This window comes from Petromyzon marinus, chromosome 37 (assembly GCF_048934315.1).
Source record: "Petromyzon marinus isolate PM22_M1 ecotype Great Lakes invasive population chromosome 37, UKy_Petmar_22M1.pri1.0, whole genome shotgun sequence".
NCBI lineage: Eukaryota > Metazoa > Chordata > Hyperoartia > Petromyzontiformes > Petromyzontidae > Petromyzon > Petromyzon marinus.
This window is the reverse complement of record NC_133703.1, coordinates 23,428,627-23,448,285: the sequence shown is the minus strand read 5'-3', so window position 1 is coordinate 23,448,285 and position 19,659 is coordinate 23,428,627. Positions and strand designations below refer to the sequence as shown.

The window sequence follows — 19,659 nt, the reverse complement described above, 5'->3', positions numbered from 1 at the left end:
TTTTCAGATGCGACCCGGCCATCACAAATGATAGCTCAATTTATTTGCTTATCACGTGGACATTTAGAGCAGCCAAATTCCTCTAAACGTGTGATGTTGATTCTAGATGTAGAGGTAAAAACCGGAGGACCCAGATAAAAACCCACGCGACCACGTGGAAAAGAGATAGGCAAACTTCAAATATACAGGCGTCAGGGTCGGGGTCTCGTCATCGTGTCACCCCAGGGCGGCCAATGTGATAGGCCAGACGACGATAGGGCACTTTGTACGTGTTGTGTACGCATGTTGTGTATTATGTTGCACGTGTTGAACTTCCTTCGCACCGTACGTAGCCAACTGTGCTAATCGGAGGTGCCAGGGAAGGACAACAAACTAAACACGAAAAGCGGTTCTGATGTAACGATTGTTTTTGTTCACTCTCGATGTATCATAGTGCACCTGCATGGTGGACTCTGCTGCTATTCTGCTCGGGGGCAGCGGATCCCAGGGGCTGATCGACGAGCAAGGCGGCGGGGAGTGTCGGCCCGACCGTCTGCCAACTCTGCTCACACCCCCCCCCCTCCCCCCCGTTGCATTAAATGTCGATGCTGACCTATCTCTCTCCGATGCAGCTTTCCCTCTGTTGACATTTGAAAGTGTCACAGTTTAGAAGGTTATCATGTGTAGATCCATACTGGCAGAGGCCGATATTAAGACATTAAAAACCGTAGCCTTAATAATTTCAGGTAGTGTGTGCATGTACGTATTAAAATTAGTTTTTTTTCATATAGACTGCTGTAAATGTTATAGAAAGAAATGATGAACGCACTATCACGTTTATCTTTGCCACAGTTTCGTAACTAAAACATCAATTACAAAATCAGGCGATTGGCTTAGGGAGAGTAAGATGCCAAGAGCTATTAGACCGATGTTTTCTCCTCCACAATTTAATTTATTTGAAGCCACATATTTTAAAATGCTCCGTGAACATTAAGCTACCGGCTGGTTGGAGGAAAGGCCGTAATAATCTGAAACATGATTTGGTGATGCTACTGCATTGGTAGTGGTGAACACAGCTCTACATATTCGTCTCTAACACCGTGGCCTTCAAATTAAACTTATACAATAGGGGCAATGGCCCTTCATTTATGTGCTATGAATAAGGGCCACAGCCCAAAACGTCACCTATGATATATTTTATTTTAATTTAAAGGCCACAGTGTTATTGACAAATGTATTATCTGAAACATCTTTGCCTTTTTAAAGTTATGATGTTGGTAATCGATAAATATTAAGACAGGACGTGCATTATGGTAGAGATAACACATGTTAATCATTCTCAGCGAAGCATTATATTTTTGGGGCAATTTGGCATTATCTGCAAAACCAATCCTCAACAATTTCTCGCGACTTTTGTCTCAGCTCTCGCTTCATTCGTTGTCCTGGTCACTGATTGTGTCTGTCCGGTCCTCTCTGCCACATCTGTCTGCAATCACAGGACAATGGCTTTCATCATGCCATTGTGGTCATTTTGCACGTATTTAATTTTGCACGTGTTTAATGTTTAGTAAATTCCTTTTAAAAAGTTTTTTAACGGTTTTATTAACAACTTCGTTTAACTCACGGTCGAGAAGTACGTGAATGATGCGTCGTCGGCTCCCACCTCAACGCTGACTTGAATTAATGTATTACTTCCGTAACTGGTTCATGCGGAGTATACGATTCGAGAGTTTAGGGATCGCGGCGTTTTTTACCTACACAAAACGATATATAATAAGGCGTCCATACAAAATGTAAATTGCTTTAAAGTAGCGAATTAATTTATTAACTGATGCCGATTTTGATACAGGCATGCATTGTCACCGGATCTGAGCACGTGTGCAAAATTTGGAATTGATTGGACAACAGGAAGTAGACTAAATGTTGATTACAAGATTTGACCACGACACAAGAATCACGTTAAGTAAAACCGTTGAAAAAAAGCAAAGCGGCAAACACTAATTTAGAATCTTTATTCATCTCGTAAAAACTTTAAAATAGCTCAAATGCAAACTGATGGAATTCACACAACACATTAGCAACTTTACAACTAAAACTAGAACAGCTTAATGCGTCAGCGAATGGACACGGAAACAGATAAAAAATAAACAGAGGCAAACTATGCTAAAAACAACGAAAACAGCAACACAAACAAAAACCCCACAACGCAGTGAATGTGCGCTACAGTGAGGCCCATGTTCTGCCTGTGGTCATCCGGCGTGAGGGCTGCATGGTGCTCACAGGCCGTGCGAACCCCCGGCATTATTTTCCAAGGATATTCCCATCGTTTTCCACGTATCGGTGGTTAAAAATCCACGTCCGTGTAAATTATTTTTTTCAGGATCGTTAAAACGGCAGTTGCGTAATGTTGGATTTGGCCACTCGCTACCGATCCGCCTTGTTGCGCTCCGCAGTCGCCCGGGAGTCGCGCTTTTACACCCCGCATGGAAGAAGCCCATGCGGGTTCTGTGTCGCGAAATGATTGTGGTTAATGAGGTGCTGGGCTGGTTTTATGTGGCATCAACGTAACACGGGAACGTACTTTGAATGCTGCTCCAACAATGACTACATTTGCACACACGCACGCACGCAACGGGCAATAATAATGTTGGCCTCTTTCTTTCACGCGCGCTCGTGTGTGTGTGTGTGTTATAAATTGAGTATATAACGTGATGGGTTTTTGCACGTAAAATTCCTGCAAGGAAAGTATTTCTCGAGAAAAAAGAAAAAGCATCCTTATTTTACCGCCTAATAAATAGATAAATAAATAAATACATCTCCGTCGTCTTGAAGAAAACGCAGTGTTTCCTCGGGAAGCAGAGAGGCGTCGGTCCACGCTCAAAGTCGCACGCCAACAGAACCGTGGCGGGCAGCGGGAAAAACACGTTCCACCTGCGGGTCGGCTCGCCCCACGCGATCAGTCGTACAGGGAGCAATGACACATCGGGCTCGCAGCGCTCCAGTGGCACTCTGTGTAGCGGGAGCGTGGCGTGGCGCGTTCGCTCGCAGCGTCGCGCAGTAGGCGCTCACGAGTGGCGTTTGGCGGGGCTGCAATGACAATTAGCAGCAATTCGTTCATCATTTGACGGTGGCTACCTTTGGTGACCTTTGGCTAGATTTGGTTACATCCTTTCCGCTGCACATCGGGCGACAGCGTCACCGCTGCCCCTCAAATTTGTTTCGTTTATGTTTGCCACAAAGAGGAGTGCAACCTGATATGATTTACTTCCTGTAATTATAACGTGGTGACTTTATGCAAAAACAGGTGCTAACCATGGGGAGGGTGGAAATATGTCACTGTACATAAGTATATATAATATACGTACATACACAAATATGCATACATACATACACACACACAGTAGAACCTCATTATAATGGCTGGACAGAGGAAAGGAAGGCTTTGAGTGAGTTACGGTATTCGAATTTTCCCTGTGTCAGGAACAGGAGTGAGGTCCCTGTTATAACGGCAAATACTTTTTTTTACAGAGGCGTATTAATCACCACCACCGAGTGGAAATGCTGTGGCACCGTTTGTACACGTCGGCATGCCCTTGGCAGGCACGGTCCTGGGCTGGTTTAGGTCATGGATTTGAGGTGGTTAGGTGATCTGGAAATTGCAAAGCGCGTGTGTATATATGTACGTGTGTGCGTGCATGTGTTTAACACAACGCATACTTATAAAGGGTAAGAGATAACGAGAGGTGAAGTCCCATTGCCTCTGTGTATAGGGGCGACAGCTGTCCATTCTATAGCATTCCTTTGTTATTAAAGAATTTACAATTAGACAGCTGCTCGTTTGAATATTTCATCGTAAGATGCTGGCCCCTCTAAACCTCCACGTGGCCGCCGGGCGTCACGTCGGGATCAGAGAGAGTCACCAACGTCTGAGCCGTGATATTTTCTAATGTAATGATAAACAAGATCACTCAAAGTGTTTGGTAAAACAAAAACCCACGACTGTGTACAGCGAATACGGAGCCAGCATTTCAACCCAACGGTTCAACCCGCTGTCTGTAATTCTTTAACAACAGACGATAACTTTATGGACACGCGGTATATTCAGCAATGCACATTTCTGGTTCGTGGTGCTCGTTATAACAGGACATATAACAGGACACTGTATCCAGATTTGCCATTATGGGATTTTACTGAATATAAAGGTCTCCAAAGTGTTATTTTTCAACATGACTTACACTGTCAAACTCTTTATGAAGCCACGTGTGTCGATGCATCTACAGAAAACCTCAATTACTTTTTTTTCCCTATGAGAGGATGTTTTTTTTACATTTTTTTGCATCACTCTTCATGACTCATTGGTTCCGGTGGGATTAAAGCAATGTGTTACCTACGTGGACCGAACAAAAGACATCATACTCAGAGAGAAGCAATCCATATCTCGTTGAATTGTCACAGCGACTGCACGGCTCTCCAGAGTCCACGGCCCTTCGCTTGACGATCGCGCTTCGAGCAGTTTTAAGCCGTAAATATTTACACTATTTGTTTGCATAGCAAAAAATCTCTAATTGCCAGAAGTAGAAAACTGCGATTGCAACTAAACCGAGATTATAAGACTTTGTAGCTGGCACATCGACGCCTCGTCAGCTACATTTAAAAAATAGATCTCATCGTCCCTCACAGTCACGTGCTGCTGCTGCTGTTGCTTCTTCTTCTTCCTCCTCCTCGAGTTGCCGCCGGCCACTGGCGCCCTCGGCGCTCACACCTCCGACTCGTAGCCCGAGAGGTGCGCGTGCGCGTACTTGAAGTCTGACCTCTTGGACAGAAACGACATGGGCAGCGTGTGGTGCTTCATGGACAGGGCGGAGCCCTTGCCGTCCCTCCGGCGGCCCTTTGCCGGGCCCCCCTGACTTCTGGCCGAGCCTTTGGCCTCGGGCGTGCAGGGACACACGGGCGGCCCCGACGACCTGAAGCTGCCCGTCTCAGCGGAGCGCCTGTGGCAGCGCTCCAGGCACACCATGGAGCGCGACGCGGCCTTCTGCCCGCCGAGGCGAGCGGCCGCCGGCGCCCAGTAGGGGCACCGCTCGGCGTGCGCCTCCTCCCGCCCCCCGTCGTGGAAGCCGCCTCTCCTCCTGCCGGCGCCGGGGGAGCCTCCGAAGCGGTCGTCCGAGGCGGCGGCGGCGGCGGCGGCGGCGGCGCAGGAGCCCCTCTCGGAGGCGGCTTCGTCGTCGTCGTCGCCGCACCCCCCTCCGCCCCCGTCGTCCTCGTCCCCGTCGTCGTCTTCGTCAGCGCCGGCGACGTCGTCGTCGTTGATCGTCATGCCCCTCGTGCAGCTGAGAGGTCGGCGGTAGCGTCCCGGGCGGCGCGGCGGCGGCGGGGCCGGCGGCGGGACGCGGCACGCCACCTGCGGCTCGCTGGAGCAGCACGAGGGCGGCGTCTCCTGGCTACCGCCGCCGCTCTCGTGCGGGATGAGGTCCACGTCGGCGCTGCCGGGCCCCGCGTAGCGCGGCGGGCCCTGCGGCGGCCGCGCGGGCGGCGGAGACAGCGACGCCACGCGGCTCGGGGCCGCCCTCTTCGACTTGTGGGCCTGCGGGGGCAGCATGTCGTACGTGCTGTGCAGCGCACACCTCCACGGTATGCTCTGGCAGCTGCCGCCGCCGCCGCCGCCGCTCAGCGAGGTTGCGCCGGTGGCCGCAGCCCCGCTGCCACCTCCTCCTCCTCCTCCACCGCAGCCGGGTATCGTGGGAGCACCGCCCGCGCATCCCTCCCCGCTCTTTTCGCTCGCGTAGAGCCAGCTCTCCCCGTCCGTCTCCCAGCTGAGCTGCTGGCGCACGCCGGCGCCCAGCCCGTAGGGCAGCGCGTCGGCCGCGGCGCCGGCCGTGGCGGCCGCGGCGGCGACCGTGGGCTGGCCGGTGGAGAAGAAGTACGGGCGGCCGACGGGGGGGAGCGGCGCGGCAAACCGCGGCCGCCCCCGCGGCGCCCCGGCGCACACGGCGCTCACCGCGTCGCCGCAGGCCGCCTCGGCGAAGCTCGCGACCTGCCGCTGGGCGGCGTCCGCCCCCGCCGGGTGCAGCAGGGGGTTCTGCGCGCACGACGGGGGGCCCCGGTCGGCGTCGGGGACCCCCCCCTGGCCCCCGCCGCGCTCGCGCCTGCCGCGGAAGACGCCGCGCGCCGCGCCGAACAGGCGCCGCGCGCGGGGCTCCTCCGGGCGCGCACCCTGGGGCGGGGGCAGGTAGTAGCGCCGCTCCTCCACCATCTCCACGCCGTAGAGGCAGCTGTAGATGCCCTGGAGGTGGAGAGGAGACATTCGGTAAGGTCACGCACGAGGGGGGCGAGTCTCGGGTTGGCGTTGAGGTGGTTTGTGCGGAGGGTGGCAGAAACCGATGTGTGAACAAAGATTCGTCTACTCTGCTCCGGCCGCTTCCCTGGGGCGGCTGCCGTTGTGTTGTGGACACGGTGGCCTTGCGCTGCGGAGGCGAGGGGTGGTGGATCGTGTCGGGTGAACAAAGCGGCGGACCACGAGAAGTGCAGTTGGTGGATCACGAATTTTTGTGAAAGTCCCAAACCTGTGGAAGTTAGCTCTGAGGAGATGGCAGGAGAGGCATCATGGTCCAAAATTGTCACATTTGTAAAATTACCTACAACTTCCTGTGTTAGGATGACACATAGCTATCATCGCCTCTTTCGCCTCTTACTGCCAAATATGACAGAGCAGGACTCTCGTGAAAGAGAGTTCACGAGACACAGTCAAGCTTTTCTTGGGTAAAAGAGAGCCACATTAAATGTACTCCTAAAAACATTTTTTTTAAACAACGGTTTTATTAACAACTTCGTTTAACTCACGGTCGAGAAATACGTCAATGATGCGTCGCCTGCTCCCACATCAACGCTTACTTTAATTAATTGATTACTTCCGTAACTGGTTCACGCGGAGCAGGCGATTCTAGAGTTTAGGGACTGCGGCGTTTTTGACCTACACAAAATATCTATAAATAATAAGGTGTCCATACAAAATGTTAATTGCTTTAAATTAGCGAATTAATTTATTAACTGATGCCGATTTTGATACAAGCATGCATTGTCACCGAATCTGAGCACGTGTGCAAAATTTGGAATTGATTGGACAACAGGAAGTAGACTAAATTTTGATTACAAGATTTGACCACGACACAGGAGTCAAGTTAAGTAAAACCGTTGATAAAGGGGTGTGACATGCACAACCCGATCCACCCGGTGCCCACACCAATACAAACAAAGGATGATCCAAACTGGAAATGGAAAATGTCATCTGTAGAAAACTATTAATGAATCCAAACATCATACCTCGTTCCAGACAAACCCTCATCTGCTTGTTGGAGGATTAAATGCCCTTCAGATTGCTCTCATGACAGTCCAACGCCTTCCTTTCTTTTTACCCAAACCTTGAATCACTTTGTCAGAGCCTGGGTAGGCGCGCTACGATCCCACAGCTACTTCCAACCCCACCCCATCCCCCACCCCCCCTTGCAAGATCACACTGATACGAATCAATACGCGTGCCGTGTGTTTCATTTGCCTGCGTGCCGTCTGCCGGCTCCCCCAGTGAGTCTGCCGGCACCCCGAGGCGGAGGAGGGATTCAACGAGTCGAGATAACCTATGGAGCACTTAGGGTTGGCATTATAGTGGCAGATCACAAGTGTCGATTGCCGCCTTGATTATTTATCTCTCGGGTTAAATTTGGATAATAAAAAAGGCGGCAGCCTTCAAAACTGCACATTTTTGTAAAATGTGAATGAATAACTTTTTTTTAAGTTCATCTGATATCATCAGTGATAACGCTCTGCGACTGGACCCAGAAGCAAGTCTGTCTGTATCACAGCTGCAGGGGCATTACCGTAAGTGCTGTTTTCATTTGGATCGCCACTTTATTATAGACTGCCCTTTGCCACGCCAACAAGGTTGCACTTGTCGTCAAGCGTGCACGCATTCACAATAGTCACGAGCTAAATTATTTGGTTGTACTAGCAGATATAAAATGACGTTTCAATGCTCATAACTTGCTGAATTTATTTGTGAATGTAAAGTAATCGCAATCGTGGAGTTGTCCGGGTGGCTCAGAGATCAGAGAAGTCAGTCGGCAGTGCTCAGGTTCTGGGTTCAAAACCAGTTTCAGCTCCGGTGATTAAACCAGGTACTCAAGTGTAGCGATTCCATGGTCTCAGCCCAGTTTTCGATTAATCGCAATGGCTGTTCTTGGTAAGTGGTCAGCAGCAATGGATTCCCCTAGTTTTCTGTCCTCTGCGCTTCCAAATAATTCTTCTGTTTCGAGATTGCTCCACTCATTTATGTTGTCAATCAGTTTCCTTGGTGCCCTCTTGCTCTTCAGGGATAAAGATAGATGCGGTCACACATGACGACAAAAACCCATTACATTCAATTTGGGGTTTCACTTCTTATTTCGTATGGCAGGGTGGAAAAGCATCAGTGTCGAAGCGTGTTCGAGTTGAATACTAAGTTTTTTCAACTAATCAAAGGAGGCTGTGGACCCTGTGTGGATCGCAGCGACAGTGCCAGGATGTGCATGGATGGGGCGTTCGTCGGTGGTGCGTTCGGTGGTTCGAATTTCACTCGTCATGGCTTGGGAATTATTTGACCTTCCATTTGTGGAAGGTGGACATGCATCTCCCATGCTGCGTTCGAGCAGCACGGTTTAGTGAGGTCCACGGTGGTCGTGGAAGAGAGAAGCCCACTGCTTTCACAGTCGGCTCCTCAATGCGTTTTGTGTTGTTGGCCACATCCATAGCCGCCCAAGATCCTGTCCAGCGAGTGCCGAGGGTTTTTTTCTTCCGGCTGCTAGAGCGGAGGCGCGCATCCAGAAATGTTTCCTGGATTTCAGCCGATGGCGTGGGGGTTCTTTTAGGTGTTGTTGGTGCAGCCGAGCGATGTTGTCCATAATATTTCCGTACTCCTGGGTAGTCGCAGCCTCCGTTTGGATGCTGGCTAGGGGCGATGTTCGCCAGCACAGGAAGCCACGGGAGTGGAGTGGGATTCAGGGCGCCACTGATGCTATGAAGTGCAGTGTTCATTTCGGTATGAACGACGTTTGTGTGACAACTAGCACTCCACATTGCAGCGTAATACTACTCCGCGGTGGAGTGGACCAGAGCTTGCGTCGATATCTTCAACGTGCGAGCGTCGCTTCGCCACGTTGTTCCTGCAAATTTTTGAAGAATGTTCACTTGTATTATTGTTTTCCTCTTGGCTTGTTCGAGGTGGTAGTTGGGCGTCAGGTCTGGGGTAACTCCTAGGTGCCGGGGATGGTGGTCGTGTGTTTGCGGGGTTCCACAGAAGTTGACATTTTATGTTTTTGTGGCTTGGCTGTTGCTAAGGTGGGAGCCGGAGACAACGCTTTCGCCGGCATTTTGGCCAGCAGTTCCAATTCCTTAAGTTCACTTCTTGGGTCTTTCGAGCATTTTCGAGGACTTTTCCAGTGTGCACTATTTTCCGGGCTTGGGTTGCCGGCGCAATGTCATCCGCATATATCAACTTGCGGGAAGATGTCACCAGAATGTCGCCGGTGAAGAGAATGAAAAGTGCTGGGGCAAGAACAGATCCCTGCGGGAGTTCAAAGTTCAATCTTCTTGGGCTTCTGGCAGCTTCACCGAGGTGACCGGTGAACCATCGATCGCCCAGCGTTTCTGCGATGAGTCTGTTATCGGGCAGCAAGGCACGGCTGTTGCAAGCTTCTGCAGGAAACCCGTTCGCCATATGGTATCTTATGCTGAGGAGACGTCGATGAACGGCCTTGCTTTTTTGAGCTGATGGTCAAAGCCTGCCTCAATGAGGTTCATGAAAGCAAGCGGTTTATCGCAGCTATTTTGGTCACTTCTGAACCCAGCTTGTTCCTTAGAGACTATATCCTGAAGCGTAGGCTTCGGCCTTTGGAGCAGGAGTCGCACCATTACGATATTCTGAGAAGGGAAATCTGGCAGTAGTTTTCTTCATCGCCCTTGAGGGTTTTAACAATGGATATAATCTTAGTCACTTTTCACTCGTTTGGTACCCTGCCTGAGGAGTGGATGTCAGTGAGGAATGTGGTCATTTTGTCGCTCGTGATCCCAAGTTCTTGATTAATTCTAGATACATTTCAATTCCATCTGAGACCTGCGGCTCTGAGGATTGCTTGTTTGCAAATCTCTAAGGGGCATTAACATGTGTGTCCTAAGCGTGGATGAAGAGGTCTACTGGTGTAACATCAACAGTAGTTCTGTTTTGGGGCTGTTCTCTGACACAGTGGTACATTGCTAGCTGCAATTGCTTTTTTTAAGCCGACTTAAAATTCACATCTTTTTAAACAATCTGCAGTCAAGATGTGTATTCTATTATTCTATAACCTCCTAATTCCTTTGACCCTGATAAACGTAAATCTGACAATGCCGGCATTACTTTTCTTTTAACAATATCAAATGTGGAACATAACGGTCAACAAATCATGGACTTGACAGGCAGGATCAGTGACATAAGTGATTAGCACACCGCAATGTGATCTTGGTGGCCTGAGTTTGATTCCTGAATATGGCTAACGTCAGTGGTGAGTGTTTTATCTTAACTGGTCCTGTTAAGACCAGCATGATGAAGTATGGTCCAGGCAACTCCCACGACTGGCACGGTGTGGGGAGATCATCATCAAGCAATGCATCAGCAAAGAGATGTGAATGATTTGTATTTTGCATATGCTCACGTTTGCTTATGCACCACTCTTAACACCGCCGCTGATATTTTGTTTATTCATGCATAATGTTTATCTTGGATCTGAAGGAAGTTGAAATGAATTTGTAAAATGTTCATCTCGTCATTCCCCTCTGAATTATACGCAAAGGTAAAAACAATATAATTATCAGATTGTAAAATCATTAACAAATATTTTTTTTTGGCACAGCAGCCATTTTAGACCACTGTTAATTGTGTACCATAGCAGAGTTATTATGCAAAGTGCACGGAGTGTTTTGTAATGCAAATGCAGACTACAGACAAGAACTATGTCTTTTGAACGCTTCAGCTGCTCATTTAAATACATTTTTGAAGAGCTCACATACCTACAAAACAAACGCAAAAATCCCTATTTTCAGTAAACCAAACGTATCCTCAAAACAATTTATATGTAAAACTGAATAAAAAATGCTTAAAACTTAAGCAAATTATTGAACCATTGCAGTTATTTAGAGTGCATCAGATACCTTCATGTGATCACCAGCAGCAGCCATGATCTATCCACTGCTTAATAAATACCTTCCCAAGCTATCGCCAAGATATATACAGCTTGACATTTTCAATCGAAACTTTTCAATTGAGATATTGACTTCATGATTATACATTTGAATTCATATCATGTGCCACGTTTAACTATAAATAAATTTCACTTCTAATGATAGTTTAACGATTGTGTTATAACGTTTCTTTACTTTCTTCATCTGCAATCATTGCAGTCATGCCCTGCCCAATGAATACGCTTGCTTCTCCAACCCATCTTCCTCAGCGGCTGTTGGCATGGTGGCAAAGAAGCAGCCCTCGTATTTCCTGCTCACACCACTGATGGTGGAAGGGTCTCCACTAAGGGGTTACAGAGGCCCCTCTTCTTGAGGCTATCTTGGCCTACTCATCCTTGCTGGCACAGACTGCTGGTGACCTGCCGATCGACTGTGGACAGAGGCGGGGGGGAGGGGGGGGGTGTAATATACTTGTCGGTTGTTGCAACCCTTCTCCCTCGTCACCAACCTCTGGGTGCCGATTCCAGTGCCTGTCTCGGTAACACACGTGTGCCACCCCACACACGCTTGTGCCACCCAATGTAACCTGCTCTTCCTAATCACACTCTCTCGTCTACGTTCCATTACAAACTTCCAATTTGCTTACCCTATCCTTTCCGTGAGAGGTACCTGAAGTCACCTTTGCGGCGTTACTCTTAGGCGTGACGTGCAGCGTTCCTGTCACGAGTCACAGGGACGATCATCTCGCCCCGTGCAGAGGCTTCGATGCCGCGGCTCGGCATCCAGCGAAAATGAAATTTATAAATAAATCAAGGATCCATCACCGTTACACGCTGTCACCATCCTTGCCAAGTTGCTCTTTGCTCTCTCATTAAAGAGGCAGGCTGTTGCCGGCCGTGGCTCGCGATCCAGACTGCGGCCCACACCGCAATGAGAACTTTTATCTTTTTACGTCAAGTCAGCACTTTAAATCCCAAGGCAGTAATGCCTCGCGCATTCTAAAACGTTCTATATTGATTTCAATTACGTTGTTTCTCTCCGCAAATTACTTTCAAGGTATAAAATATTTATTGGGGGTAAGAAAAAGAGAATCCATGTCTTTTTATGGGTGGTGTTTCGAAAGTAATCGTAGGTTTTAGAAAGAAAAAAAAGATTATGAATGTGTGGTACAATTTATCGAAAAAGTTAAATAACGTTCTAATAATAATCCATGTACAGTGTGTACATAAACTATTCTGCCAGGAAGTATAATGTCAGGGGGCGACTCTGCCCATCATCCTCTACAAGATTCATCAAACGAGTACTGATTAGTGACAGGTGCATCAGCAGTGGTGCACGAGCAGAAATGGCAACAAACACGTGCAGAAATGCGTCAGCAACAGCAGAAATGCGTCAGCAACAGCAGAAATGCGTCAGCAACGGCAGAAATGCGTCAGCAACAGCAGAAATGCGTCAGCAACAACACTGTGGCCTGACAACGGAAGACAGATAATCGGCAACGTTCCAGGCAATGGACCTTCCTTTAATTGCGATGAAGTCAACAATAGTAGTCATCCGAGGGGATCTCTCCACTCTGGGAATATAAAAAATTCCACTGCTAAGCTTGAGACGTTTCCCTTCAACGTGACTTTACCGAAAGAGCTAAGAATATGAATAAGAGATAAACACCTACCTCTTGTTCATGTGAGCAGTGGGACACTTTAGAATAATAGTACTATCACTTTACGGACGTGATAAGCAGTGAACGCCTCGAGGAGTCTCAAGACTATATTTTAAGGTAAGTGCAAACAAGTGACGAAATGTTCAGTGGACACCTACGAGCTATCTGCCCGTGGATCGTGATGATGATGATGATTGGTGAAAATTCCGAGTGTTTGGCTTCATGTGGGAAGGAAACCAGAAAACCTGGAGAAGACCAACCATGCATATGAGGGGACAACACTCAACGCTGTCTATTCCTGGCCACCTCACAGCCCCACAAGTGGAAAGCCACGGTTGTCACCCATCCAAATACTAACCAGACTCCATCCTGCTTAGCTTATGCAGATACGACAAGATTGAGTGTATTGTGGGTGATCTGATTGGAGGCTTAGATTTGAAATTTGAGAGGCTGACTCTCAAAACTGGTGTCATTTGTGCACGGATTTTGACTGAGTATGGATTTGGGCCGAACACTCCCCAAATTGGTTAATTTCCTTCAAGTTGACAATTCGATTCGCAAACGAATCGATACATTTCGCGACGCTGTATCGTGAAGAAGCAGCCCCGTCGCTAATCCACCGCATCGTTCATTGTATCCGTCCCCTCTGCCCTGAAAGCGCAAACGTTAAAAAAAAAACCGCGACGCACGCATCGAGGTGGCTGGGAAGCGAGCGGCACTTCGGTGGCGGCTCCACGTGCTCACAGTGTGACGCGGCACGGCGTTGGCACGTCGTGACCGCTTCGCGCACCCTCCTTGTCACAGCGGCATCGCCACTTCTCTCCCCCACCCCCCCCCCCCATTAATAATGCGTGCCTCTTTTTTTGTTGTCGTGAGCGTAATTAATTCATCGACGGCGCTGACTGACTTGTACCTAAACAGCGCTCTCTCATCGTGACAGACTGCCTCGTTTTTATCGTGCCTTGCGTCGCCTGGCGTGCGGCGCTTTGTTTTGACGGGTAATTGAGAGTGCACAATAGGGCCGTTATGTGGCTGTATATATTGCAAATGACTGCAGGAAGCCTCATGACATCCTACATCGTGAGCAGACAACAACAACGACGGCTTTAATCACGCCGGCGATACCATACTTTTGTTGACTCCCCATCCGGTCTTCCTTGCCCAGTTAAATTATAGTGGTTTTTACATATAATTTAATATATTATTCAATCATTTAATTTACAAATGGATTCACAGAGGAGAAAACCTGCTGAGCTGCGGCCATCTCCCTTGCAGGCGATACTTGCGTAATTACGAACAAAAACAGGGGGCTATCAGGAATCATTTCCTCTGTAATTTGATTTCACTTCCTTTAAAATTGTGGGATTTGAGTAAACATGCTGGCACACCCATGCAGATCACCGCGGTGGCTCTCGGGGTATTTGAAATCTGCTTTTATAGAAGAGATGGTGCAGTCGTCAAGATCCCCTAGTTTTACCGGCCCAGTGGTTCAGCATTCATGTTGCGATCTTCGCCAGGACCCGGGACCCCCTCTCTCCCCCCCCACTGCCCCCCCTCACCACCCCCCCCCCCTCCACTTCGGGAAAGCGAATAATCCAAGAAGCGATGGCCGAATTCTGTGAGCTCACTTTCTACAAATCCCAGTCTCAAATGCACATGCTCAATAAATAAAATAACTGGTCAGTGCTGGAATCGTGTCTGATGGACCCATCCACGCCAGCTGCTGTGTGTGCGGTGGTGTGCCCACCGCACTCTGAACCTGGCGAGCCGAGTTCAATTCCCGTGCATGAGCAACAACAATGGCGAATATTTGACTTCAATGAGTTAAATTAGTTCCTGGTGCGGCGTGTACACATCGACACCTGAGGGACAAAGGCGGCCGGGCGTGGTGTTGGCCACCCACCCTATCGTGTGCCGTGCAAGGTCTTTATAGGTGCTACTCACTAACAGCACTTGCCCCAACAGTCTGTTGAGGCTATACTGGGATCTTTGTCTGTGTCTTTGCACGTCAAATTGTTATATGGGCGATTTTTTTGTTATCTATGTTCATAGAATACATGGAGATGTGTTTATTTTTATTTTGAATAGCTGAAACTAAGCGATAAATGTACCTCAAATATACATTGGCTTCAGATGTATCCATCGCATTACCATCTCACATTAAATATGCAATTCCTGTTGCTTATTTCAACTGCTCGAAGAAACAGAAGTACAAATGAAAGGCTTCGACAATTAAATATAAATTATAAAGATGGCAATAGTTTTTAAAAAAACATCAAAAATGTTCTTGAAATCTAAACAAGTTTGTGAATAGTTTTCAAAAATTGTAACTTTTTTTAACATTTTGTTTTTTGTAATTATAAAGTAAAAATAATATAGTAATTTCAAAGGAATTTACGAGCATTAAGGAGTACACTTTTAGACCTTCTGAGTAACCAGGCTTCACATTTTTTTAAATTAACAACGGTATGAAAGTAACATGAACAATGCACAAGTCCTTGTCAATCCACTGCTGGATGAATTGCTCACCGTACCGTGTGGGCCACGTGGGCTGTGCGCGACCGTGCTGGTTGGTGAAGGGGTGAGGAGGAGGAGGGGGAGGAGGAGCACCAGCACTGATGCAGATATCACGTGCCACTGATGTTAGCCGTGGCCAGCAAACCAGACTCACATTGCCGGCTGCATGTCATAGTGTGCTAACCACTGCACTACCACTCCACGCCATAACTAGGATAAAACATATAATACAATCTTCACAGCACAGCTCTCCTTACATTAAAAAACGATTAAATAATTGTAATATCCTTTCCCTCAGATTGGCAGCAAAATGGGCAACTTTTGCCTCATTTCAAGTTGCGTGCATGTTTAACCTGCTGTCATTCTGATTGCCATCACATTCCCGTGTCACTTTTAATATCTGGGATTTATAGCCACTGTTGCAAAGCTTTAAATAAGTTTCACCTCACCTTTTAAGCCCAGGATATTACAGCACAATTAATCTACCATCTGTCAAACGTCGATCAAAAAACGCAACAGGGTTCCCGAGCGTTAATCCATCCCGCAATGGGTCTTTCTGCCTCTGCGACAATTATTTTTAAATGATGTATGAAGTACTGGCGATTCATGGCTGCGGACTTAGGAAGTAATAAAGTCCGCCTCGGGTTTTCGCCCTCTCAGGCGCTAACGTGTGCTGGTGAACTCATTGATAGTTGGAGCACAGAGGCAGTCCTCCCACTGGGAGGCTGCGTCAGCTGCGAGCACCCGTCTCGTGGAGGAAGCGTCGACGATGAAGCCGCAGCCAGCGCATTCCGGTTCATGAATTAACGTTGCATGTGTCACCTGGGACACCCGAGGTGGACTCTGCAGCCTTTTCAACCTGGAGCCACCAACAAGCGATAGTATCAAGGCACACCTTCATATGGACCAAAGTATAATGTATGAATGATGAGGCAGAGGCACAGTGGTTTGAATTACTGTGCTATGCGCCCGAGTTCCATTCCTGGTCATGGCTAACGTAGAGCAGTGATACCTGAACTGGTCCAAATGCTGGGAATTTCTTCAGGAACTGAATTGGTGTGAAACGTCGGACATCATTCCGAAGAACACGCGGTGTGACTCGTAGATACGGCGGAGGGCTGTACAACGCAGCAATAAATTAGCTCATTATTCATTGCATTCAATTAATTCTCAATTATCACATCATTACATTTCATGGGTGCGTATGTATCACGATGTATACAACAATGGTGCCAGATCTCTGTTGGCTCATGAGAGTGAAGCTCCGCACAGTAAAAGTTACCCACAGATCGAATTCGGGTGATTGTCGACATTTTCTTTTGCTTTGTGACGTTGCCGTAGAGGCAGAGGAAATTGAGCTGTCAAATGGAAATGTTTTATTAAGCAATAATTAATGAGGACAACCAAATTATTGGTGTAGAAGGCAGATAAAACAACGAGGATATATATTATAGAGGATGTTTAAAATTAAATACTAGGTGTCTAGTGGAGATAAATTAAACAAATCAAAAAACTTTGAGCCATGTAGTGAAAAAAGTTGTTTCATTTTCCCATAAAACTTACATGCAGCATGTATGAATGCTAAAGACTCGGAATAAATTAGCAACACGTCTGCCGCAATGCAAAATACTGCAATTAACACCGTCCCATTGGCTGTCGTCACAGTGGTGTAGCGGTCAGCACTCCGGACTGTCAACCGCGAGGTCACCAGTTCGACCCCCTGATGGTGAGAGGCGCTATAAGCTATAAGCCTTAAAGGTGAAGTGCCAACCTTTCACCGTTGGTATCGAGCAGATGGAAGGTGTGGCGGCATCAACCTCATAGACCAGGATGACCTGAAGATGCTTTATGTGCCCTTCATTCTGCTTTATTCCACGGAAATTCATTCCTCAGGGCTGGCCCGAATAAAAAACTCATTTTCACTGTGGGTGTCTTGGCGCAGCCTTTGGCGACCAGGCTGAAACCATCAACTTGGTGCACATGAGAACCTGGTCTAATCCCGGGATAGAACCGTGGATTCATAGCCGGTCTGTCAGTGTCACTGACCCAGTAGGATCTGACACGGCCGAAGATTGCTCCCCCCGAGTCAGGCTGCCGCCTCATCGTGCCCTTTCCTTTCATCACCTTGAGCCTTGGAGAGAAACCGCTGGACATGACGTGCCTCAAACCACTTCTCTTGGGAGCAAAATCTAGATGGTACCCTCAGGCCCACACAATCCCGCTGCAGTTAATTTGCGGCTGAACCAGCATTCTGTTTGCACTGCCGATGCACCTACCAGCCACCTCGAGACTGGAGCTGCCACGGCTATGAGGTGGTGATGGCAGTTGAAGGTGATGGAAGATGCTTCGATTTCAGAAGTAACATCATTAGGCATCACAGTGATACACTATTCATGCTGCTTCTTGTCCTCCTTTCTCTAGCCTTCTGAAAATGTAACTTTTGTTCTTGTTGCCATAGCCTATGGGCAAAGCAAGGAATGCAGTTTCAATAATCTCAACAACAAAACCTTCTGTATATCCTGCTCATAACTCCACATGTGCCTGCACAGAGCTCGTCCACGAAGTTCCATGCTTGTCACCAGGTAACAATGAGGTGCAAAGTTCATCTGGCGATCGAGCAGGGGGGGGGAGGGAGGGCAACTCAACCTTATGGAGAAAACCGCCATAGGAATGTGGAATTTCCACCACTGGCTCTGGGGGGCCTCGAATGTGAGACAAGCACAGTCCTTAATATAGGTTTTGGGTGAGATCGCGTAAATATATAAAAGTGTCGTTAAACCCGCCACTAACCCGACGCAGCCAATTAGTAAGGTTTGTCACGTAAATAAAACGTGCCAATTTGCTACTATTTCAGCACAGCGGTGTGTTGCCGAGTAAACCCAGAACCTTTGCAAGCGCAGTCCCAATGCTTTTTTTGAGTTGAGATATTGTGATGCTGAATAGACCCGATATCACAACCCCCTTTCCCACAAACAAACTCGAATTGGAGCGACACCACTCGCACTCGCGACCCGATCGCCGGGAGCGTGCGCAGCCAAAAGCAATATCGGAAAATACAAGCAGAGGATGTGAGGTTCAACAATGTACGCTGAACTTCTTTCGCACCGTACGTGGCCAACCGTGCTAATCATAGATGCGGGGGAAGGACAACAAACTGGACACAAAAAGCAGTTATGAAGAAATGAGTTTTCAATCCACATTTAAAACTATATAGCTATAGTGGCTTCCTAATATCGAATACTGGCGATAAACTGCTAACGCCCCACCACAGACACACACAGCTGTGACTGTCCGAGCACGTGTGTGTGTGTGCGAGTAATAGCCGCTCATTCAGAGGAGGAGTTGGAGACGCTGCTGCCGAGACTGGAGCATGCTACTAAGAGATGGGGCCTTACCATCAGCCCCACCAAAACTAAGCACCTGCCTGGGTATTTTGAACCATCGGACACTCCACAACCACAACTCCCAATCGGTGATGAGGCAGTTGTGGAGAGAGTGGAGAGTTTCCCATACCTGGGCAGTGTGCTTATGGCCGGCTCCAGTTTAATAGCAGAGGTCTCACTCCGAATCAGTCGAGCGGCAATATCTTTTCATCGGTTACGTAACGCTGTGTGGAAGCTACCTGGTCTGTCGCTCCGCACTAAGCTTCAGGTCTTCTCGGCCACGGTCATTCCCTCCCTTCTCTACGCTTGCGAAACGTGGACCCCCTTAATGGAGCATCTTCGCCGGTTGTAAACATTTTGGCTGGCCTGCTTACGATCCATCCTGGGTTTAACCAGGCTGGATTGTGTGAAGAGCTCACAAATCCTTGAAAGATTTGGGCAAGGTCCCGTCGGTGAGCTCCTCCGGCAGGCAAGGCTGCGTTGGCTGGGTCATGTAGCCCGCATGCCCAGCCACCGCATGCCGAAACAGCTTTTGTTCGGCCGGATCGAGGGGGCTAAACGGGCGCGGCACGGGCGAGAGAAAAGATGGAGTGATTTGGTACAGGAGGACGTGGAGCTGAGTGGACTTGCCGATGACTGGTACCAGCGGTGTCAAGCTCGGCCTCTGTGGAGGAGGCTCATGAAGGACGCTATTGGGCAGTTGGAGGCAGTCGCCCTCCAACAACAACGGAGGGCGGAGGAGCGACGCTCACAACAACGAGCGGAGCGCCGGGTGGCTAAAGCACAGCAGGTTGGCACAGTAGGGGGCACAGGTGGTGCACCAGCCAGTCATCTCAGTCAGTCGACCTGTGGCACCTGGGTCTGCCCCATGACCTC

General features: G+C 48.5%; 1 protein-coding gene across 4 annotated transcripts in view; it reads right to left on the bottom strand.

Annotated features, from left to right (window-relative positions):
• Positions 1–1,977: 1,977 nt before the first annotated feature.
• The window catches only part of LOC116949578 (glutamate receptor ionotropic, NMDA 2C-like), a 123,420-nt gene continuing 105,738 nt past the window's right edge, over positions 1,978–19,659 (bottom strand). For all 4 annotated transcript variants that reach the window (XM_032967027.2, XM_032967029.2, XM_032967028.2 and 1 more), the window contains exon 12: positions 1,978–6,262. In XM_032967027.2, coding sequence (XP_032822918.2) covers positions 4,736–6,262 — 1,527 coding nt within the window. In that variant the 3' untranslated portion in view covers positions 1,978–4,735. The remainder of the gene's footprint in view (positions 6,263–19,659) is intronic.